Source organism: Neolamprologus brichardi, chromosome 6 (assembly GCF_056152115.1).
Source record: "Neolamprologus brichardi isolate AB-2024 chromosome 6, ASM5615211v1, whole genome shotgun sequence".
NCBI classification, from domain to species: Eukaryota; Metazoa; Chordata; class Actinopteri; order Cichliformes; family Cichlidae; genus Neolamprologus; species Neolamprologus brichardi.
In genome coordinates this window covers 27,014,032-27,038,803 of record NC_142109.1, presented here as the reverse complement: position 1 = coordinate 27,038,803, position 24,772 = coordinate 27,014,032, and the positions used below count along the sequence as shown (strand labels likewise).

At 38.5% G+C, this 24,772-nt stretch overlaps 1 protein-coding gene across 2 annotated transcripts in view; it reads left to right on the top strand.

The window, feature by feature from the left end:
- gcgrb (glucagon receptor b) overlaps positions 1–20,707 on the top strand; it is a 57,280-nt gene extending 36,573 nt beyond the window's left edge. Inside the window, exons 2-14 of one of the 2 annotated variants that reach the window (XM_087841941.1) lie at positions 5,199–5,342; positions 5,460–5,556; positions 5,638–5,745; positions 8,163–8,251; positions 8,536–8,639; positions 8,983–9,139; positions 11,174–11,333; positions 13,043–13,103; positions 13,304–13,373; positions 14,741–14,829; positions 15,034–15,178; positions 17,209–17,250; positions 17,556–20,707. In XM_087841941.1, the coding sequence (XP_087698067.1) occupies positions 5,289–5,342; positions 5,460–5,556; positions 5,638–5,745; positions 8,163–8,251; positions 8,536–8,639; positions 8,983–9,139; positions 11,174–11,333; positions 13,043–13,103; positions 13,304–13,373; positions 14,741–14,829; positions 15,034–15,178; positions 17,209–17,250; positions 17,556–17,957 (1,578 nt within the window). In that variant the 5' untranslated portion in view covers positions 5,199–5,288 and the 3' untranslated portion in view covers positions 17,958–20,707. Of the gene's footprint in view, positions 1–5,198; positions 5,343–5,459; positions 5,557–5,637; positions 5,746–8,162; positions 8,252–8,532; positions 8,640–8,982; positions 9,140–11,173; positions 11,334–13,042; positions 13,104–13,303; positions 13,374–14,740; positions 14,830–15,033; positions 15,179–17,208; positions 17,251–17,555 lie in introns of both variants that reach the window. The other variant, XM_006790761.3, reaches the window with a different exon arrangement.
- Positions 20,708–24,772: the final 4,065 nt, after the last annotated feature.

Sequence of the window (24,772 nt, the reverse complement as noted above, 5' to 3'; positions counted from 1 at the left end):
TTGTAGAAGGAACGATAAGGCAGGGAACAGTGGGTTCAGAAAACTTTGGCCACAGGCATTTGTCTCCTTGCATCTGACAAGCCATTTTGCTTCTAAGTGGTTCAAGGATCATAAAGTAGAAGGATGGAGGAAACAAAAGGTGAACATATGAGAAAAAGTGAAAAAAAATATGGCACTTGTTCTGTTTGTGAAGCGTAACATCTGCTGAAGGAGCAGATTCTGGATCACTTCCATCACACACCTCAGGTACTCATAAAATACAGGCTCACTCCCTTACATGCACACACACAAAACACACTCAAACACACTCTTATGCCAAGTGCACCTAATCTGATGAAGATAACAGTGATCCCTTCAAGACCATAATTCAAGCTATTCTATGTGACTTCACCTTCTCTGTATAAGAGTCGAATGGACAGCACGCAGATACTGGAATCGTATTAGCTCAGGTTTTGAGATGCCAACCCAACACATTAGATAAAAGTCTCATTTTGGCTTAAAATTGATTGAAAACTTAAGATTAGTACTTATTTCCATAAACAACCTTTTAAATAAGTTAATCTGCACAGTGGTTTTCACTCGGACTATTTATTTGGCAGAAAATACTTCCAAATGTTCATAGTGAGGTCTGTGACAGAAGCAGGAACGTTTTGTATGGAAAAACACTGTTATTGTTATTGTTTTGTGAAGCTCAAACCCAAATTCCAATCACTTCCAATATACTGAGGTGCAGACAGAAGTGCTGCAAATATTATAAAAACATAAACAGATCCTACTATAAGTCTAACTACTTTAAGGCTAGATGTAGAATTACTGTATGCATAATGGTCTACATTTATTTCAAAGGTTTTTATAGCACAGAAAATGGTGCTGTAGCTCTTTGATTGCAGGTTAAATTAAATTCTAATGAAGAACTTAACATTTGAAAAAAGAAATGACCACTATTAATTTAAAAAGCCAACTTCTTTAACTCAAGTGATAACCTTTTATGCATCTAGTTTATTAATCTTATGTAGGCTCACGTATTTAAATGCAAGCAGTTTAGCAAACCAAAACCACTCCAGTGCCTCCTTTTCATGCTGTGTCTGAATGAATCAGCGTCATATGTTGTGTCACCGGTGCCTGTTCTGTGCAGGATTCTTATTCTGCCTGCCACAGGCTTTGCAAATGCGCCTGGAAAAGCGGGGAGAGCCCAGAACAGAGTCATACCTTCAAAGATAAATCAGTGCAGACAGAAAAAATTTTTTTTTAATAGTTTCATTCTGACTGCCACATTGGTTTTTTTTGCATTCTTGGGAGGTACTGATAGAAAGCATTAAAAACACCAAGCAAACACAAAACAAACTAAAATGAGAACTATGGAAAAGTCCTGCAAAGAATATTATTGGAGTTAAAGACCATTTGGCTGTCAGTCACCATATGGGGCCGAAGGGTTCACCAAGGTAGAAACAACATAATTACAGCTCTGCGTTACAGCCACTGCACTCCTGTCTCTGCTACCACCTACATACTCTCCATACTAATTGCCTGCTCCTCCTCACATAGGGAATGATTATTGATTTAAACAATATAATTGGTTGGCACTCACGGCAGATAATGCACTTATCCATAGAAACTATGGCCTGAATACAAATGTACAGTTTGAATTAATGGTGATGGGGAACCATGTGTTTAACAGCTAATTTTCATCACTGGTCATTACTTTGATCAATTAAACTTAAAGTTTATGATGCCCGAGAAGCAGTAATCACAAGGCTATATTTCTTTCCCTCACTTTCTCTTCCTGCAGTTTCTGTATGTTTTTGTTGTCGTTGTTGTTTTTGTTGGTCTGTTGTGCGTTTTACACATTGTGCAGTTAAATAGAGATGTGTGGGAGGAAGAGAGTGACAGGCACGGCCTTAGCCTGTATCTGGTACACTGATACCGACAGAAGAGGAAAATGAAAGATGACATTTTTTTAATGGAAGAATCAGATTGACCATTTGACTTTCTTCATTCATTTTATAGTTAACAGTTTAAACAAAATTATAAAGAATTGCTGCAAGGCATAAGTCCATACGAGGTACGTGGGAGGCTCCTGTAGTCAACTGTCAATAATTTCTGTTATGAGCTAACAACACAGTGATTACAGAGATGTTACACTTACACCTTTTTCTTCCCTAGAAAGCAGAGGCAGAGAGTGCGTGAGAGCGATAAAGACAAATGCATAATGCAGGTGAAGGCTGACACTCACTTTCTTCAAGTAAATAACCCTAGGGAGTAACAGTAGTACTCACCATACACATGCACATTCACATTGTTTGTGGTCTGCCATTTGTTTTGATTTACATGCGCATTCATATGAAAAGGATATTTTTCAGGAATGATTTAATGGGAAATGTTGAGTCATACAGGCTTTTGTAATACAGATTAGAAGCTGGGCAAATATCTTTTTCACTTTCCATCTCTGGCTTTTTCTCTCTGCTTAATAACACACACAGACTCCTGTATTCATCATATCATCATTGGACAAGAGCGCTGAGCCCTTTCCATTTAACTACCGTGTAAAATGGGCCCAAGCTGGATACTTAAAAGAATGCAAGCATTGGTTCACATACAATAGAAGTACATAGAAAGATTTTTTTTTTTTTCGAGTAAATGTACCATATAAATAAAAGGAAATCAAGTAAAAGCAGCATTAGACAGCATTACACAGTGTGGTGTTCACTGCTTTAAATACATCCTGTAGCCTGTGGATACCAATTTAACTGCCACTAAATATTCTATCTACACCCAGTGAAGAGCAGGTAAAGTGTTTGCAGGGTTGGAAATTAGGGTATACCTACAGTGCTGCCTGAAACTATGTTTTATAAATGCTGAAATACATTCAAATATCAGCAGTCCACAGCATGTTAATGTGTTTGTCTAAGCGTATGCATGTGCAAGTGTTTTATGCACGTGTGTTTTATGTATGTGTAATGTAAAATCTCCCTGTGTGGTCAATAAGGCTATCAGTTTGAAACAGTCTTGTAATTTGCATTGTCCTCTCCTCACTGCTAATATCTAAAAAGAGATACACAGATGCAAGTAGCCCAGTGGGGTTTGCATGCACAGACATACACTTATATGCACATTTGACACACACCAACTTAAGCAAGAAAAACAGAATAGAGAGATTGCCAGCAAATACTGGGCACAATATCCTCCATTCAGCCAAGAATCTGAAAATAAGCTTCTCCTACAATTAAGAGTGATCCAAACAGACCATTTGTTGTGGCTCTCAGAGGTCTGTAGAGCATAAATATTTTGTGGGAGCAAGAAAAGTCTAAAAAAATCCTTTGCTATAAAGGTAAAAAATGTTTGCAATTTGTGCTGAGTACTTTAAAAATTGAATCTAACTGTGCATATGAACGACTCATTGTGCATTTGCAACAGAAGGTTTAGTTACTGCTTTGTGCCCAAGGTGCCCAAAAGTGTCATAAAACTGCAATGTTAGATTTAATACTATGTGATTAGAGAACTGGAAACATTAACAACAATTTTCTAGTTTCACTCAGTGAACATAAAATCAATAAATCCAGTAATGTTGTAGCTTGTGTCAATATTTTCTTATTTTGAAACCCATCTTTAGTACTAATCCCACCAAACTTTAAAACAATAAAACAAGAACTTAAAAACACTGTTATTGATATTAGAACTCTATGGAGTATTTAAGGAACATGTTTAAATTAGGTGAATTCAAATGAGTCGCGTGATAATTTCAAGTGAAACGAAAACTTATGCAGTTGTGTAGTTCAAGGTAATGTACACTTTTTGGACAACAGCTGTGTTGTGAAGCACATGGGAGGGAGATATATCAGGCTTTGAACACAGGATCCAAGTATTGCTGGTTCTAAACACTTTGTTTCAGTTTTTTTTATATACTCTTGGCTCTTTACCGAGTTTGTTAGAGTAAATATCCACAGTATCGTCATCTCAGGCACTTGGCTGCTGTTCCATTTTTTTTCTTTCAAACCAGAGAGGCCTCCTCTGGTTCATAGAACAGTAGTATAGTCTAATCTCTCAGTTTCTGTCTTGTATAAGAGCTTATGAACTGTCTGCCCTTCTTCTGTCTGTCTGCTTGCCTTTGTTGCTCAGTCAATAAAAACTGCATGTGGTTCTAAGGAAAAATATTGTTCCAGCGCCACAAGATAAAAGATCTGTTGCAGCAACAAAGCACAGCAGTATTTTGCTGTATTGTTGTTTTTTCCTCAGCTATTAAAATTAAGGTGATAATCGTTGTGCCCTGATAATGACAGGCTATTTATGCCGAGTTTAGTTCACTTTAGATCACTGTCACAGCATTTTAGCGCCATGGGGTAACCACACACAGAAACACACACCCACAGCCCGACGAAGCACTTCAGCAGAAGCAAAGAGACTGGAATAGAATGGAATTTGAAACGTTTTAGCTAAAAATGTTTCCATGCTCAAGGTGTTTTTTGCAGAAACGTTTCAGATTTCGTTTTGTTCTCCAACTGCGTTGGTGAAGCTGGTCAACTGATGCCACAGGAAAGCCACTGCTCGTCGAATTTAAGACATAGACAAAGGATGGGTTTCATTCAGAAGTATATATAGTTGTAGGGAATTCTAGATGTGAGGGTTGGCATAAACAAATACACAAACATACCAGGAGTCTGAAAAATCTCCCTGAAAGCTGTCCTCTGACCCACTTCCCCTGCCCAATACTATTTTTCCATTATCTGTTGAGCTCCTGTGAATCAGAATCAGATTAAGAAAACTGCATGTTTTCAGAGATATGTAGAAAAGCAAAGGCCTGAAATGACTCTCCCATATTTTTATTACTTTATTAATAATAAATCATCTTCTTCTTCCTCTTATTATTAATATTATTATTGTGCTAACAAAGTGATAGTCAGCAACTCAGTAGCCCATCTTACTGATTGTGTTACAGATTTTATATCCTAATATTGAGGTCAATAAAACACATTAATGGCAAAGGATGTGTAAAAAATAAAATAAAATAAAGACTTTTAGGTGTTTGTTTTTAACCAGGTATCTCACAGGTGCATATAAATTATTTATGTTGTGATTGTGACGGAGAAGTGCGTCACTGATTATTGCCTGTTTTATCTGTTCTCTGTTTCACAGTCCCTTTGTTATTTCAAGTTATCTACACAAACGCACGCCTATAACAAGCTTCTCCATGTTGTTTGCAGGCCAAGTGGTGAAACAGGGCTGAGACTGCCTCATGAGTTGGGCCTCTTCTGTGTTTTGGTCCCCACCCCCATCCTCCCAGCATCAGTGGGATGTCCCAGGTGTGTCTCCTCTTGGCCTTGCTCATGCTCTGCAGCTGCAAAAAGGTATGACTCCCAGCATTATTCACTTTCACACGCCAATTTTCAAATATGTTTCCTTTTTCTTGATTCACACCGTCTACTTCTGAGAGTCATCAAAAGAAATTTCCTCTCTCCCTTCAGGTCTCCTCTGCTAACTCTCTTGAGCTTGTGAAGGAGCAGTGGAGCAGCTACAAGAACCAGTGCCTTGACCACCTCGGTGCCACGCCCCCTGCAACAGGTGATTCGTTTTCCTCCCAGCACGCAAGTCCATAAAATGCATCTGCACCAGCACAGACTAAAGATTTGCTTTCCCTTGTAGGGCTGGTGTGTAACAGAACCTTTGATTTGTATGCGTGCTGGCCCGATGGACTTCCAGGAACCACTGTAAATGTCTCCTGCCCATGGTTCCTGCCATGGTACCATAAAGGTCTGTGTGAGTATATCTGTGTGAGGTAGACCAAAAATAACAAAAGAGTAACTGCTGCGTCACAATGTACTGTTGCTACAGTTTGCAAATGTACGATTTAAATCTAGTCTTATCACTCTTATCTGTAGCATTTCATTATATGCCATAATATTAACCTGTTTTTTTTTTTTTCATTTACATGGATAAAATGCTTATACCTAACTCACTGCACAGTTTGACTGCTAATTGAAAGGTTTACTTAACAAGCATATAAGGTGATAATATGTAATTATTGTGTTTGATAGCTTGCTCACCAAAACAAAGACATCCATGTGCTCACTCTGGCGCTTTTTTAACTATTAATGTGAATAAGTACAAACAGTGAAACAGTGAAAAAAAAGGGAGTTAATAAAAGCTCATGAGCACAGCAGCCTGATGCTGCTGCACCTGTGTGTCAGGGTTTAGTGCTGCATTTTCTATTATATTTATAGGTTTTCAAGGTTTTTAATAATTAAGCGGTCAATCTGCGTTACATGTGTGAATGACCCACTGTAAGAAGACATGTTTCAAAAATTACCCATGCATTTCAGGGTAACACGACCAGTTTTCTAACAAAACATATAATGTATACAAACACTTGACAGATTGGTTTCTGGTCTTCATGTACAGCAGGTAATCGGTTGGCAGAATGATGTACTAAATACAATGTACTGAGGTGCACTGAGGTTTCAGGGGGCGCTTAATTGAATGTGAAGGCCAAATATTACTCAGCCCTGACTTTACTCTCAACCTATGAGTGGTGTAAAGACTTCACACTGTGTCACCGGTGGCAGCACACCTGTCCTGTGGAGCTTTCTCAGTCATTTGCCTGTGGTGTGCGGGCTTTTGCTTCAAACACTTAACAGTTTCGGTTCATAGCATGAAAATCCCGGGTTTTGACTGCAGCTGTCTGTCTACTATCTTTGTTTCCATTCACAGGCTTCCTCCAAGTTGTTTTGGGCCTCTGAATAAGTGTGAAGGGGCGTTTATCTTTGCTATCTCCGCAGGACTCGTAGCCTTGCAGGGGTGTGTGTAAACATCTGATGTGCAGCACTACTTTAGACCTAACCTGTGTTTCACTAACTTTTGTTCGAAAATATATTATTCTGCTGCAAGAAAGCTACAAAGTGAGAGTATGTTAAAAATGTGAAAATTCATCTTTTTGACTTGTTGAAAAGACTCATAGAAAATGATGTCTGTTTATGTTTAGATTTGGTTAAAAAAGGCACATTTTCCTTCTCTGCCAAGTCCTAAAATAAGCAGTGGATTCAAACCTGGAAGCTTCATGCTATGACGAAGCAATGCAAACCATTACACCACCATCCCACCATAATTCTTAATGAATTCCTTCTAATTCTTAAGAGGCCCATACATATATGTTCAGGGAATACTCTGAGATAAAACCCCATGGAAAACATAATTTCCGTATCTGAAAGGTAATAACATGCTTTTCAATACATTTTTTAAATACTAGTCAGTGTATCTGAAGTGGAGGTTGTGTGGCTGTGTGAGCAAAGTCCCCCAAAAAAATGACCTCTGCCCTATACATTGAGGTCAAGGTTACTGAGCTTTGAACACAGCCGAGATTTTTAGTAGATGCACCTACGTAATGAATTGGTGACTTCCTTCTTGATTTATCACATTCACAAACTCCCCGTCCGCTTGCCCAGCAGGGTGATGACAAAGTGTCAATCAAATATCATAATAAATAAAAAAGAAAGACACAGTCATCTGCATTTCTGAAATAATGGCTATGTTTATCGTAGCTATCTGTTAAACTTTGGGATGAAATTTATCTTTTTACCCTCAGCTGGAAAAGGTTCATGGGGTAACGTAGGATTTTGAAATTGATACCATAAGCGAATCTACTAAGAGTTGCCTCACAATATAAAATAGTCAGTGTTGTGAATTGGTAAAACTCTAAAACTGAAGTAAAACTGAAATAAAACTGAATTGAACTGCATAGCTTTAATTTAATGGGGCGATCGTGGCTCAAGATTTGGGAGTTCGCCTTGTAATCAGAAGGTTGACGGTTCGAGCCCCGGCTTGGACAGTCTCGGTCATTGTGTCCTTGGGCAAGACACTTCACCCGTTGCCTACTGGTGGTGGTCAGAGGGCCCGGTGGCGCCAGTGTTCAGCAGCCTCGCTCCTGTCAGTGCGCCCCAGGGTGGATTGTGGCTACAATGTAGCTTGCCATCACCAGTGTGAGAATGGGTGGATGACTGAATGTGTAAAGTGCTTTGGGGTCCTTAGGGACTAGTAAAGCGCTATATAAATACAGGCCACTTACCATTTAAATCCAAAAGTGTCACTGTGTTTAGGCGACAGCACTATTTGCATAGTTTACATATGTCACTCTAAAATAAAATCTTACAATCGTTGTTTCTTTGTGTGTATAGTTCAGGGTGGTCTGGTTTACAGATTCTGCAGTGAAGATGGCAAATGGGCACAGAAGAATACCAGTGAATGTGAGGACGATCCTGGTGAGGTGTGTGTACACAGTGCAGTACCGTGTTTTTGTGTGTGGCTTTCTTGTTAATCAGTGGCCATTTTTGAAGCTGCCTGCAGTGGCAGATTGTTACACGGTACTGCATCTTAAAACGTTAACTCATTATGATCTGAAGTTACTGCCGCATGTGAAAATCCTCCATCTGTTCAGTAAATTATTAGGATCTTTTTGTATTGTTTAAATAAAGCTGAATATAAATTGTGTTTCTGTATCTATGTTTGAATGCAGTGCATGTATTTAAATGGCTTTATCTCTTTCAGCAGCAGTATGGCCGCATCCTCACTCAGTTGCGGATCATGTACACAGTGGGTTACTCTCTCTCACTGGGGGCTTTGCTGCTGGCACTGGGAATTCTCATCTTCTTCAGGTACATCATGTAAAGAGGACATGTTAAGGGGGTTAAGGAGCAGGAAGGGTAAGAGAAAAGTGAAAGGAAAAGGGTAAAGAAAGATTGATAATTGAGAGAAATAAGAAGGATAATGACTGACAAATGTTTACAGTTTTTTACATACCTATAAAAAAAGCAGAAATAAATGAATAGAGTAATTACAGAAGCAGGGAAGGAGGAAAAAATCGATTTGTGATTTTAGATTTATGAGCTGCCTTTGACACAGCTGCCCAGTCGTTTCTGCACAATCTGCAAACCTGGTTTGAATTACGGGATCTTGTTTACATCTTCTACCTTCTTACTCTCACTTCTTACCTCTTAGGAAGCTCCACTGTATGAGAAACAACATCCACATGAACCTGTTCGCCTCATTCATCCTGAGAGCTGTGTCCATTCTGGTTAAAGATGCTTTACTGACCCTCACACTGGATCCCAGAAGCAACAGTGACTCACAGGCACGAAGCTGGGTCAACATACCGGTCAGCGAACAAACACACATCCAGCTCACCTGCAGTTGTAAAACCTTAGCCATAGCCACCATATTACAGTAGATACAGAGTGTAGAGGCTGTTATATAATAATATTAAGGTGATTAGTGATTGGAGGAGACAAACGTATAGATAACTTACTTTTAATCCCTCAGTTTAAACATCAATGTTCACTGGATGTTGCTATTAAAGGTCGATCGCAAATGTAATGTAGTGCAGTATGTGCCACAAACACATACAGAGACTATTCTGCCATGATATAATTATATATATATATATATATATATATATATATATATATATATATATATATATATATATATATATATATATATATATATATATATATAATCAACAGTGTGACTTGCACAGCTTGTCCTGAACATAAATTCCATGTAGGTTTTAACAACCACCACACATATATTTCAATAAACTGTTGATTAGATATTGATTGGGTATGTCTAGACCAACAAATCTGTGATAAGAAAGACATATTCTACAAAACATTATTGATGTTGTTGGTGTTGTTTTTTATGTCATTTCCTGTAAATAAAGCTTCAGTAAACGAATATACCCCATGTGGACAAAAGTAATGGGTCACAGCTCTTAATATTCAAAATGAGGTGTTTTCAGTCTCATTGCAAAAGGTGCATAAAATCAAACACCTGACCATGCAACCTGTTCTTCTAAAGAACACACCAGCCCTAACATGGCACTTTACAGGATAGATGTAGATGTATAGATTATAGACTTTCTTCCAACAACATTCATAAGTAGTGTTACTGCAAAAGAAGGGAAAAGAAACTACAGCATCTCAGCCACAAAGTGACACACCACGTAAAGTTGAAAAGCGGGGTCGCCAAGTGCTGAGGCGTATAGTGCGTAAAAGTCGCCAACGCAGAGTGACTCAGTAACTGCAGAGTTCCAAACATCCTCTGGCATTAACATCATGTGTTTCCATAGCCGAGCAGTTCCAGTAGGTGTAATGTGTGGGTGGCCCAGTACTTTTGTCCATATAGTATATAGTTTATATATGTTTGAAATTCACATGCTATTCTAACCTGTCATGAGTTCATAAAGGTCCATAAGAATTTAATTGAAAGTTCTGAAATGCAGTTGCAAGAGAATATCAAGAAACATAAAGGACTGACCACTATCTAGGATTCATTACACAGAAGATGAGCGAGGGCAGACACCTGTTGATATCTGATACCACTCAAATGTATACTGCTATTGCCCATCTAATTATCTCTGTTGCTAAAACACACAGCAGAATACTTGCACCATATTAGAGGCTATGGGCACATCAACATTGCTTGTATTTCTGGATAAATACTTTACATTTCATTTGATACATCTCTCTACAACATAGAAGTAAAATATATGTAACACGAATTAACTTTATTTGCATCACTGGCAATAAATTAAATGAACCACTGTATGGATGTTCTGTAGCCACTCTTAATGGGTAATAAAATAACATTAACTTTACAGCTGAAGAGCAAAGTAGCATATACCTTTTACACACCACAGTGCGGGATGATTTTCTACTACATTATAAGTGGAATAAAAACTACAGTTAAGAAATTTAACAGCAGTACAAAAAGAAAGTGACTCAATCTATAGAGAGTGGACAGTGCAAGCTATGGATATCTTCAAGTTCCCCTTGCTTCTTTTTACATGAAACACTCCACATTTGTCGAGGAAGATGTCAGATAATCCACATTTAGCTCAATCATTAAGAAGTAAAAATCACTTAAAAAATAAACAGTTTTTTTTACTTTCATTTTTGTGGTGTCTAGCAAAGGGGGAACTACCCGTGTATTCCAAAATAAAACACCCACTGTGCTGTACTGTAGCTGTTGTCCCTGAACTGGAACAATGTTAAACTAATTCATCTGAACTGAAATATTTGTCAGCTTTTACCTTGTGAAGCTTTGTTTAAAAGCTGCATTTGCTACATTTGTGCAAGCAAGGACAACTTGGCTTACTGTTTGTGTTCCCATGGTATCTGTCTTGTGGCAGGCTGTGATGTGGTGTCGTGGTGCCATGGTGATGATGCAGTACAGTGTAATGGCCAACAACTATTGGCTGCTGGTGGAAGGCATCTATCTTCATAGCCTCTTAGTCATCACTGTATTCAGCGAGAGGAAGTACTTCTACATTTACCTGGCCATTGGTTGGGGTAAGAGCATAATCTGCTAAACAGCAGCTGAACACTTGGCTTTGTGCTTATCAACGTAATGCAAAAGGTCCAACAGTGAACAGCGCTTTCAGCCAGTCTTTTGATGGGGGATTTAGTCAGATGACAGACATTAGCAACAACAAGTCAGCCAACAGTTATGTTAATAGCTCTGAGAGCAAGGAGGAGGTACAAGAAAATCTGCGGTCTCTAGCTATTGTATCCCATAAACAGCTCGAAACTACTAAAAACACCACACCTTACCTTCTGTTCATGTTTGAAGTGGGAATGTATCCTTAGTGGTTTTCTCTTGCTACCAATATCTTTTGTCTGTCTGTCTCCCAGTTGTTAGGTGTAACAACTTTCTTGTATATATAAATATTGTGTAGCACACAGCAGAACTAACTTATCAGAAGGGTGTATTTTACTCCAGACCGTAACTGTTAAAGGCTGATGGGGAATTCACGTCACCCCACCAGGCGGGTGGATAAGAACAAGGCACTATAGAGTTTTCAAATTGATAGAATAGGTGCGCCTTCGAAGAGTCTTAGGCGGCTTTGAATCTGTGACCTCGACTTCAAAGTGTTTTCTAAAAATCTTGTGAATGCAATAACTTGAAAACAAGGTGACATAGGATTTTCAAATTGACACCACAGGTGTTTCTGCTAGGAGGCTGACAGATACCACTGACAGTTACAAATGTTTTTTTAGACCTTAAAACTAAGCTGTGACTGAAAATAGAAGGTTTCAAAAAAGCCCTGAATTCAAACTTCTCTGACTAACCAAATAATGTATTCTTCATTCTTTTTTCAAACCTAAAGCCTGCATTAGTGTGTCTCTCTCTGGAGACAAAGAAAGCTTTATACAGTTTTTTTTTTTTTTACATTTCTTTAGACAGTAGCACTCTGCAAGACCTGCAAATTGATTTTGATATATAACACCCAGTAGTCTTTAAGACTGTGAGATATCTAATTCATACCCACGAGACACTGAAAGAAAATATGTTTTGTTTTTCTTTTTTTATATCACTGTAAACACCTAACGGCGAGGAACTCTGTCAAGTATTGTTTTGAAACACACAAAAATGTAATGAGTGCAGCTTCTACTACTACTTAACAAGTCCTCAGATTCCATAACAACAAGCATTCAAGAGCAGATGTGCTTCTCCAGTTCAGACTTCCTAGATTCCACCATTTTTACATTTTCAAATGAATATTAAATGTATGATTTTCAGCCTCCTGTTCTGTAATAAGAACTTAATTATACAGCTGTCCATAGTTAAGTTCTTGTATAGCTTTTAAAAATACTCACTGAAGAAAACAACTCATCCATGTCTAAAATAATAACTGTCCAGCTCACCTTGATGTGTTATAGCCTGACAGGACTGATAAAATTCTGAGACCACATTCATAAACACATAGGGATTGAGCTCATTGAAGCTTAGATAAAGGCAGACATGACAGAGATGACTTTAATATTTAGAGACCTTTAAAGTCTGCTTAGGATAAGACGAGAGCGGAAATATTTGAAATGGTAATGAGATATTAAATTCACAAGGACAGAAAAAAATATAAAAATTTTGTATCATGGGCAGAGATATAATAACTTGATACTGATTACTGGACTAAAGTATAAATATTAGCTAGGACTACTGCGTGTGCTTTGGAGGAAATGATTTGGGATCCTTATTCTTTGCTTTCTGTCATTCTCAGGTGCACCACTCATATTTGTGTTGCCATGGATCGCAGTGAAATACCTGTATGAGAATGAAGAGTAAGTTTAATCAATTCATGAAATTCTCACATCAAATGGAAGACAGTTTAATTATTGCCGCTTTTATCCGTGACCGCTGAGGAGACAGATGAGTGCGGGTCTTTTTTCTCCTGGTTTCCTTTAAAGAATTTATATTGCAGAGGAAATGTTGATAAAAATGTGTTATGCCCATAAGTTTGTGTGTTTGTTTCTGTATCTAGGTGCTGGGAGAGGAATATTAACATGGGATATTGGTGGATTATCCGATCTCCTATACTTTTTGCTTATCTGGTAAGACTCTCTGTATCTCTTTTTCTCTCTCTCACCTTTGTGTTTAACTTTGTCAGTTTACATTTGGATAATGTTTTAACCTCCTAGGACCTGGCGTCCACATATGTGGACATCACATTTTGGGTTATTTAGACCAAAATACTCAATTTTGCTCTACAGGGGCCTGATATCCACTTACGAGGACATTATACTGCTACTGTTCTATCGAAATTTTAAACAAATATATGTGGGTCTCATTTTTCTTAGAAACAAAAATCAGGTAAAAAGAAAAAAAATCTGGTAATTCTTTGTTTTTACAATCATCGGGTCCCAATATGCCCAAATATCAAAGAGAAATTAAAAATGCATGCAGTGGAAGAGTTCGGGTCTTAGGAGGATAAAGACAATTCAAAACAATCGATGTCTTGGCAGATGCTTAGGAGCACTCATAAAGATACCAAATGCTTTTGTCTGCCTGCTTGTATTTGAATGTGTGTAGATGAGGCAGCTGTTGAAAATAGGACTGCAGGAAAAATGTAAGTCGTGTAAAAATAGTGACTCTTATTTTCTGCAGTTGATATTTTATCAGTTCCTACATTCAGTGCTGTGCTATTTCACTTTGCTCAGTCTGATGACAAAATATAACTTTATACAACCACATGTGCAATATTCACAAAATATCAGTATTTAAAATTTTATATAGGACAACATCATTGTGTTTACACACCCTCTGAACAACATCACATACCAAAACCAGCTGACGCTTTCCTTTTGTGTGTTTCCTGATTCTTGTTCCCAAATAGCATTATGGATGGACACACTTATGACCAGTGCACTTAAACATGCGCAGTGCTGTACTGCGTGGGAGCATTACTTTTTAATGCAGTTGCTGAAATACTTGGTAAAAATTTAAAGTTGTTGTAAAGTCTTTCATCATTGTGCAACAACCCCAGAGCTGTTCTGCAGTTCAACTATTGTGCAAACAACCTGATTCACACCTAAATAAACTGCGTTTGCGTACACTCCACTATACATATTTACACAAATACTTGTGTTGAGACAGCACACGCACTTTACCAAACTTGGAGCGCCAAAATCTTGAGTGCTGTGATAATAAATGACCTGCCATCAGTAAGTGTCCTGCACTAGATCACAGTGTGTGCGCACGTGCACATGCTTGTTCTGTGCGCAAGCACTTGAATTGCTCGTGTTGTGGGGACGTTAATCCGTCTGCCCAGTCCCAGTGTGAGGACTTCGTTTAAAGTCCGACTTTGTGTTAACTACTAACGCGTTCCAAAGCAGCAGTAATCTTCTCTCTAGCACCATATGCTAACATATTGCATTGTGTTTGCTTCAAAGTGACTTTTTTTTAATCCTCTTTCTTTCAGATTAACTTCTTCATATTTATCCGTATTATTAAAATCTTAATGTCTAAACTTAGAGCTCACCAGATGAGATACACTGACTACAAGTTCAGGTGAGAAATGTGTTCTTTTATTTCTTTTCTTGTTTGTTTTTTTAAAGAAAATGCAGACAGCAAGCACTTACTTAGTCTTAGTAGCTTTTCGCTTTGGAATTAACTTTTTTGGTATTATAGCCATTTTTATATATAGTCCCCTGTTTTCAGAGTTTTCTTGTAATCTCTAATACCCATTTGCTTCCCCTTTCTCCATACTTCCAGACTGGCAAAATCTACCCTGACTCTCATTCCCTTGCTTGGGATTCATGCCATCCTCTTCACCTTTGTCATTGATGAATCTGTTCCTAAAGGCTCTGTTCTGCGCCTCGTTCGCCTCTTCTGTGATCTCCTGTTTAACTCCTTCCAGGTATAAGTTCAACTTTCACTTGTTTCACATGTGCCCATAAATATAACAGATGCACCTCAGAGGATTAATACCCAGGAAGACATAAACTGCATGCTAAAGTAATAAATTGTCTGTATAACTCAAAGATGTCACAGAGAACAAAGAAATTGGCACTTTTTTTTTTTTTTTACTTTTATTTAACTTTTTTCCCCAACAAATACAAGACTGGTTCACATCCAAAATAATAACACTACACAGCACTAGAATATTACAACAATATGTCCATAATTGTTGTCCACTAGGATCCAGTTTACAGGTTACTCCCAGTGCTTCCAGTGGTTTCTTCCATTTGTCCACAAAAATTCGGGAGCTCCCATCAATATAGTGTCCCAGCCTGATCAGAGTCATAACTTCAATGATGATCGACTTCCATAGAGAAATGGAAGAAATTGGCCCTTTTATATGTTGTATATTTGCATATAAAAGCAAACATAGGTGAAGAGCTTGGGTTCGACATTTCTTTTGCCCAGCAAACTCCTTCTTAATCCTCACATTTTATTTTTTTAGACTATTTATTACTCAGGCAGCACACAAATCCTACCCTTCTGTCAGATACTGCTGGTGTTGCAGAAAATGTGAACAAGCTGTCCTGGCACCCGTGACTTGATGAACCAGATGTGGCAGCATTCATGGCTGAGAGATAAAATTCTTTTTTGGAAAAACTAGAAAGTGCATTTATTAAGGTGGAGATGAAAGGTGGAGTAAGTCACAAGAGTTTGCACATTAATTTTGAATGCTCTTGTGCTGTTGCTTGTAATTTAGGTCTTTGCACCATAAACTTACCTGATTGGGTTTAGCAAAAAATTACTTTGTGGTACAATGCACCCCCTCATAACAATAACTCTACACATTAAAAAATGGTGGTGCATTTAAATGTGGCTTCTCGTGCTTGTTTGCAAGCATCCATATGTGACAAGCTGGGAGTGAGAGAGCGTCTCTCTATTTCTATAACACAAGTTTCGGTGCATCTGTGAGATGCCAGCGGCTCTGACAAAATAGTAATAGAGATTTTGACACCCTGGTTATGAGATTGGGCTGCATTAATTATATTCTCCATCATTCATATTATGCCTCTGCCTTTGGCAGTTCAGTGATCAAGTGCTTTAGCTGTCCAGTGCAATAAAATTTATTGTGGGGACTAGATGAGAGTAATGAGGCAAAAATAGTGATTTTCTGGGTATTTGTTTCTAATAATGGAAAAATGTATTTTAAGTACAATAAGCATATTAGATGTTTATTTATTTATTTATTAACCTTTATTTAACCAGGAAGATCCCATTGAGATTAAAAACCTCTTTTTCAAGGGAGACCTGGCCAAGATAGGCAGCAGCAGGTGTCTCACAGTTACAGAAATTACTCAAACACAGGCAGCAACAACACACATGCAACAATAAGTGAAAGAATACAAATAAAATAAAATAAAATTCAAATAAAAATAAAAAAGTCAGTTAAAATGACAATCAATCTAGTTGAAACAGTTGCATGTTATGGACTTGGCCTCAAGGATTTGTAGTATAGATTTAAAGCACTTAATGAAATGAATTCAGTCATTTTCCATTCCTTCTGCAGTTTGTTCCAAGCCGAGGGTGCTAAATGGACAAAAGCTCTTTTACCAAGTTCAGTTCGGGCAAATGGAACAGAAAGCAACAAGTAACCATGCGGACGAAGAGAATACCGACCAGCATGTTTCATTACAAGCAGGGAACATAGATAAGAAGGCAGCAACCCAAGTATCGCCTTATATATAAAACTGTATAAATGAGAGTTCCTCCGACTTACCAAAGCAGGCCATCCTACCTGAGAGTATAACTCACAGTGGTGAGTCTGAAATTTACGGTTAGTGATGAACCTCGGTTAGTGATGAGAAGCATGATACACAGAATCAACCATTCGAAGACATTGAGCAGAAGCATTCATATATAGAATACCACCATAATCCAGCACAGGCAAGAATGTTGCAGCAACAAGCCGCTTCTGTTCTTCCATTTCAGGGCCTGCTGGTTGCCATCCTGTACTGCTTTGTCAATAAAGAGGTGAGACAGATTCATTTGTCAAAAGCTACTTTAATTTTAAATGTATCTTCTTTGTGAGGATACATTTTTTATTGTCTCTGTCTCTTCCTTTATTTGTTCTTTTGTATCTCTAAAAACATCTTCAAGTTCCACTTTTTTTTCTTTTGTCTGCAAAGACCAGCAGACATGACAGGATCCATCTGCTAATATGTAGTCTTTTAAATGCAGTTTTTGGCAAGGAACATCCATCTATTGATGTCCTCTGTGTCTTGTTCAATCTTCATCACCACTATCTCTCCTGTCTCTCCCATCACTTCCTCTCTCAGGTGCAGTCGGAGATGCTGAAAAAGTGGAAGAGGTGGAAACTGGGTAAGGACATTGATGAGGAGTACCGCCACACACACAGCCAAACGCCGCACGTTAAAAGCGGCAGTATCGCCACTGGCAATGTGCCCAACACCGGTGACCCAAACGTTGACTGGCCTCGCTTCAGCAAAGCCAACAGCGGTCCGGTTTGCTCCGCTGCAGCTGAGGAGAACCGCAAACTCGTTGTCTCCTTTAGCAACGGGACAGGGAAATGCAGACCTGCCAAAAGCAGGCACACCTTGCGCTTCTCTTTGCAATCGCACAGAGGCGCCACCAGCAGCATTGCCACAGAGGATGTGTGTTTGGAAGAGCGCGTGAAGTACCGCTCATATACTCTGGAAGGAGAGGAAACTAATGTCTGACTTCCCTGGGACCTCATCGCAAAAAACTCACTGATTGCGCTTCTTGTTTCGGATCCGTGCTTATCATGTGGCAGTTGTATAGCTTGAACAGGAAGAGGATGAGGAAGTAACAAACAGGGATCATGATGTTCACCGATTCAGAACATTGCAGGAAATGCCACTGAGTCCTGCCCAGCTGCATATGAGTATTTATTGCTTCTGGGAGATGGAGGAAAAAACACTTATTGACTTCAGACATTAGGAATGATCAAATAAATTAAAACTTCACTGGCGTTCAGTGTGCGTACGTGTGTCTGCCTGTGCACATATGGAGGACAGCTATTTCAACCCTTCTCACATCTTATCCGGTGTAACCATTGTGGGACATGCTTGTGTCGTGTGTGTGTTTGCAGCAGTTGGCACTAATCTGTGGTACAGAAGAACCTCTTGGTGTCAAAGTATGATTTTACTTAAACTTTTGGTTCGATGGAAATGAATGTGAATTACACCATGAGAGACTCTTGATGTCTGAGTGGTCAGGAATTGCAATTTACTGGAGACCTCTCTATCTTATCATGCTGTGATAAGAGTCAGTGTTTGCTATGCTGAGGCAGGCACACAGAATATGGACTCTTTCACCTTTAGAAGGAACATGATACAAAGTTTAACTTATTCTGGTTTTAACAAGCCAAAGCCAAACAAGAAAATAATTCATCTACTCCGTTTTTAAACAAATTTTGATTGAATGTATATGGACAGAGGAGTAATTTGGTTGAACTGAATTTTAATTGAATATTTAACTGTATATATGTAATTAGATGTACACGCTCTATCCAGAGCCTCTTGGATTTGTCTGACACCTAACTCAAATTCCTCATTTGCCTTCATTGCCTCATTGTAAGATTCATGCTTACACGGTTACAGTCACTGTCAGCTGCACAATTTTTCATGCGTACTTTAATTTTTAGAAATATAATTTTTGCACAAAATCTACAGCTTGTACAGATGTCCAAAGATTGTTTTATATTCCAGGAAGGTTTTTAAAGAAAAAGGTTTTGCATTTAAAAACATAATGTATGACTAAGATTTTTTTGTTAATGCACCACATTGACAATGAAAGTTAGATTGTTTTTATGCTTTCTATGTCAAACTTAGTAACGCAGAACACAAATTGTGCCCCACCCACCATATTTATTTGTTGTTGGGTTTTTCTTGATACCGGAAATAAATGAAGCCAGCAATGAAACACTGCTTAAAAAAATTAAGAGAAGATACAATCTTCACAGTATAATACAAAACCAGTGAAACTTGTGCAATATCAATTTGTCTAGTTGGGAAGCATACATTTTATAGGGCTGTAGCAATGATGGTCATCCTAATTTATCCACAATTATTAAATAAAAACAACATTAAACTCCTCTAAAATGTGTGTTCACTAAGTGTGAACTATTGCTAACAGGCATGATGCACACATGAATTTGAAAGCTATCAGTACCCCTATTGTAGCAAAGGTATTTCCAAAATTAATTCTTGTTTCATTGTAGTTCGTGCGAAGAAAGCAGAACCTGACACTGCGTTTTTTAAAATAAATGTGGACATTTATTACAAATATTTTTATTAATACGTTTATATATTATATGTAGATATATAGGAAACCATATAAACAAGAAATAGCACCTTGAGGCGACTGTTTTGGTGCTATATAAATAAAATTGACTTGAATTGAAGAAATCATTGTGAATCAGTTTCAGCTGATTTCTCTCCAGTGCATCAGTGCTAACACTTGCACTGGAGTGGTAACACCAAGACACCTCTCAAAAAGGAAGTAGTAATAGCTGATGTCCATGGACCATTGGCATTAGATGGTAACTGCAGCCCGTTCTGGTTGAAAAAGCAGCTTCTCTAGGATGTTACATCCATATCCTGTCACAAGAGAGTGAAGGACATACCAGGAGGCAGGATGCTACATAAGGAGAACTGGAGAGGGCTATAGGAGCAACAACCCAGCAGCAAAACCAGCATGTTTTCTATTACGCAAAGAGCTATAGGAGCCCTACAAAATTACCTCCAGCAGGCTACTCATGTACATGTCTCTGACTAAAATGTTAGAACGAGACTGAGGAAGGCGTGAAGTCAGTCTTTAGCAGGACCTGTGCTTACAGCCCAGCATTGTGCAGCTGTGTAGGAATTCACCTGAGAACACCAGCGATGGCAGGTCAAACAATGGATCCCCAATTTCTTGATCTATCTGTGACAGGCGTGAAAGCTTCTGGATACTCAGGCATCTCCAGACGTTTTGTCACTCTCATTTGCACCAGAGCAGGTGAAATGCGACCATAGCGGTTTATGTGTGTCAGCTGGTCAAGTTGACAGTTTACCTGATTATGTGTTATACTGTGATGAAGGTTCCTTTGTTTTATTGAGCAGCATATATACCTAAATGACCTTTTTTTTCCTTTAAATTCAGAACAGAAAATAGACACTCTTTAAAGAGTTAACTATACATATCAATAAAGCTAAATAGACAAAAGCAGGTGGGTGATTGGGTGTATTGTTATGCTAATGGTTACAGTGCAGGTGACTCAAAAATGAAAGCAGTAAGAATTATTGTGAGAAAAGACTTTTCTTTCACAAAGCATGTTTGTAACTATCAGATTGTGTCTCTTTGCTTAAAGTATTGTAGTTGTCAAAACAGCCCTAAAGCAAACATTGTCATTAAGAAAAGGAAGAGGTTTTGTATAAAAGCCACATCATTGTGTTTCATATGCCTCTGTGGATCCAATTAAATTTGATTCTGTCAGCAAAAAGAGTCTCAGTGTATGTTGTGTCAAACAGAGAGTTATTGATGCAACTCTGACTGAAAGGTAAGTAATACACCTGTCTCGGTTTTGTGACATTTAAAAAGAAATACTTGGATTTAACTGATATTTTGCAGTGACTTTCTGTAGAACTGCTCCTGTTCAAGATCCAAGTTCCAACCTTAGTTTAAAAAAGGACACAATAAGCTAATGAAATGGTCTATGTGCACACATGCAGGAATAACACTCTCAGTTATTGCTAATTACACGTAACATAGCCGATTAGCGGCCTTATTATTAACCATGTTTCCAGTGGAGATTACTGCAATGTGAAATGGTTACTCATATATCTGTGTATTGTTGTGCAGAAGGTAATGAGTTGATGAATTATGTATTAGTTAGTCATACATGTGTGGGAATGTGTGCTCATGTGTGTAATTGATCTCGAAGTCTCTCTGAAAATATTGCCGTGCCTGTGTGTGCATTTACATATAAGAGAGAACATAAACCACCAACGGCAGAACGCTGCATTCCAGCATCGAATATTGTAAGTGCAATTCTGATTATAGAAAAAAGGGATACAGGGGAAATTACAGGGCTGGACAGGCTCACAACAACTGAACATTTCATTTCCAGGAAAAAAAATCTGGATTTTGTCCCACTTGGATTATCAGCTTCAGGAAGTGAGTGTGTGACTGAAGGTTTGTCCACAGCTCTGGAGCAGAGTTTACCATGAATTATTTAATTGTGTACTGTTGGCAAGTTCTCGCTAGGAAAAGCAGACTGTACTACATCAAGTATAATAGGAAAATTTACCCTTTGGTTCATGTGCAAGCCATCTGACATTGGCTACTGACTTTCTTACTTCACTTAGAAGGTATAATTACTGATTACAACACGTCCAATAAAAAACACACTTTTTTCTTTTTGTTTAAAGCAGAAAATCTGGTGTGACGTCAACACCGTGAGAGACACAAGGATGCACTGAGACCCTGCCATTAGAGCTAGCTTACAAATCCAATTTCAATCCTTCTATTTAATTTAATTGTTTTTCTTGTGCAGTTTCACTTGAATGTCAGAATTTACATGAGGTATGAAGAATCAGTCATGGTATGCATGAATGGACAACTGACATATTAGTGCAGTGTGTCGGCAAAACAAGAAAAAAAATCTAAAACCCAGTGGTTTCATTCCTTGGCATTTGCCCAGTGGGCCAACACACTTGTGGGCTGATGGTCAATATGATTTTTTTCTTTGTCAATATAATTATACAGGCTACTGGGTGGCTTGAAGGGCAGTTGCACACCAGCCCTACAAGCATTTCCAGCAGCCCTTTTTCATAGCTGACACTGGATTGCCCAATCAACTACCTTATTGCAAAAGGTGCTCGTCCTGTCATGGTCCTGGGTCCTTTTGACCCAGCGTTTTGTGTTTTCCATTAGTGTGATTGTTGGTCCTGTTCTTCCTCTGTTTAGTGTTTACTCTGTTCTGCTGTATGTATGATGTATTCCTGTGTTTAGTCCACGTTTCTTAGTCTGTGTCCTTGCATGTGTAAGTTCCTGTTTTATTGTGAAAGTCTGTGTCTTATGTCAGTGTGTTCTGTTTACGTTTCCCCTGCCTCGTCAGCTGTGATGTCTTCCAGGTGTGTCCCCCTCCTGTTTCCCATCCCCTGATTCCTGCCGTGTGTATTTATAGTGTGTGTTACCTCGTCCTGGTTGCTGGTTCGTCTGTGTTGTTCCCCTCGGTCTTCCTGCGTCTCGCTGTGTATTTCGCCGTACCTCCCTGCATCTTCGTTTCTGGTTTGTTTTGTTAGTTTTACCCAGTTTAGGTTTTCCAGTTTCATATTCACCCACCATTGCTGTTTGTACCCACTCCTGTAAATAAATATTCACCTGCACCAGAGCTGCCGCCTTTTGGGTCCTTTCTACAAACTCCACACGTCTGCCACACCGGACGTGACACGTCCACCTTGTAGGACAGGTTAGTGTGGAAAAAGTGATCTATAAAGATGGACAAACAAGTGAAAAGTTGGAGCTGAAAAGCTAAAAGAGGAAAAGAAATTAGAAATAAATGTAGAAAATGACCAACATATCAGCTGTCAGGGCTGCTGCTGCTGCATTCTCAACAGTAGTACCAGCAGCAACTAGTAAAAAGCAGTCACAGCTACTACCAGCCTTGGAACCTGATCAAACAAAATCTATAAACAAAACACAGTTTAACTGTTATTTATGTGTTTGTTGGGGAATAACACAGTTATTTCCCTTGTTTTGCATGTATACTAGGCTCTACCATTGCTGTGATGTGACCCCAGTCAGTTGAACCATCTTCTCCAACATACGACCTCAGAAAGAGAAAACCCTGCAAAGTATAAAGGAAGTGGAGGGAGCATAACACACTCAAATGAAGAGCTACTTAGAGTAGTGTGTCCAAATCCAGGCCTCAAGGGCCGGTGTCCTACAGGTTTTAGATATCACCCTGGGTCAACACACCTGAATCAAATGATTAGTTCATTACCAGGCCTCTGGAGACCTTCGAGACATGTTGAGGAGGTAATTTAGCCATTTAAATCAACTGTGCTAGATAAACCACACATCTACAACCCGCAGGACACCGGCACTTGAAGCCTGGATTTGGACATCCCTGACTTAGAGCAAACAGTTTGTAGAATATGTTTTGTGTGAATTTCTTTTGTAGCAAAAGCGCATGCATTAGATTATTGAATACCCTCAAAAATACTGGGAGAGCATAATTTCCTCATATGACTTTGCTGCTAAATTAACTCTGAGACCACAGATTAATATTGTAACCATCAATAAATAAATGAATTCATAAAAATTAACAAAATAAAAAATAACAAGTTAGCTCAAGCTAATTTAGGCATTGATTATATTCTACTAATTAAGTTCAATTAGTTTTATCTAAGCAGCACTGATTCACAACCCTCATCATCAGGGAGCTTTATAATCTAAGGTGAAGAATGTAGAGAACGTTCCCCTGAGAGCATGCACCTGACAAAGGAAGGACAAAATCCCTTTTAGCAGGAAGCGACACTCTGCAGAAGCAGGCTCAGAGAGAGGCACCCATCTGTCATGACTGGGTGGAGGTGAAGGGGAAAAGATAAGAAAAACAGAGGAAATAGGGGCAAACAGGGACTGATCACAAAATAGACTTTGTTAATTGGATTTTGAAGCCCAAAATTTGCTTTCAAATTCTGATAAAGAAGCTTTTGTCTCTAATTGGTGTTTAAATTGCAACCATAATCTCGATAATTGATGCAAAATCAAAGTGAGACCAAATGTATTACAAAAACAGAACAAATACTCACGCTTGCTGGGATCTCCCCACAGTTCTTAAAATGTCTGTTTTAAGAACTCCTATAATATTTTAACTAGTGGGACCCAATAATATCCCAGATGGGCATTTGTGATGTTGCGAGTCTACAGGGAGGATGTCTGACAACACATTATATCTTTGGGGTCACTGGAAACATATTACTGTGGTCAAACTTCTTCCATACATCCTCCCCAAAGCTTCCCCACAGGATGCTGAAACCATCTGTGTGTAATTTCAGCTGACTGTGAAAAAATCTTACAGCAATAATCTGGATTTCACTCCCAAACCACAAACCCATGATAGCAAATGAATTGTAGATGGTACAAAACAATTTCTGGAACTAATAAAATTGCTGCAACTCAAAAGGATATGCTCCAAATAAGCGCAGTAACTGTTATCTACCTTTTTTTAACTACAGTTAGTCTGCATTCTAGTTCAGTATCATTTATAACCCTCAAAATAAAAATCTTATGAAAATCCTTAAAGCAGAAAGAATCTCAGGCAAGGCTGCAGTAATTATTTAATAAAATAGGAAATAAAGTTTTATCTAATACTGAAGGAATAAATATTCAAAGGCTAAAATCAGTTTTCCTCTGGGCTCACTGACCTTTTGTGGTTGGTATTAGATTTGAAATCACAGTCTTCGTCATATCTGTGCTGTGTGTCTGCGTTGTGGGGGGGTGTTAGAATCTGCGAAACTGGTTT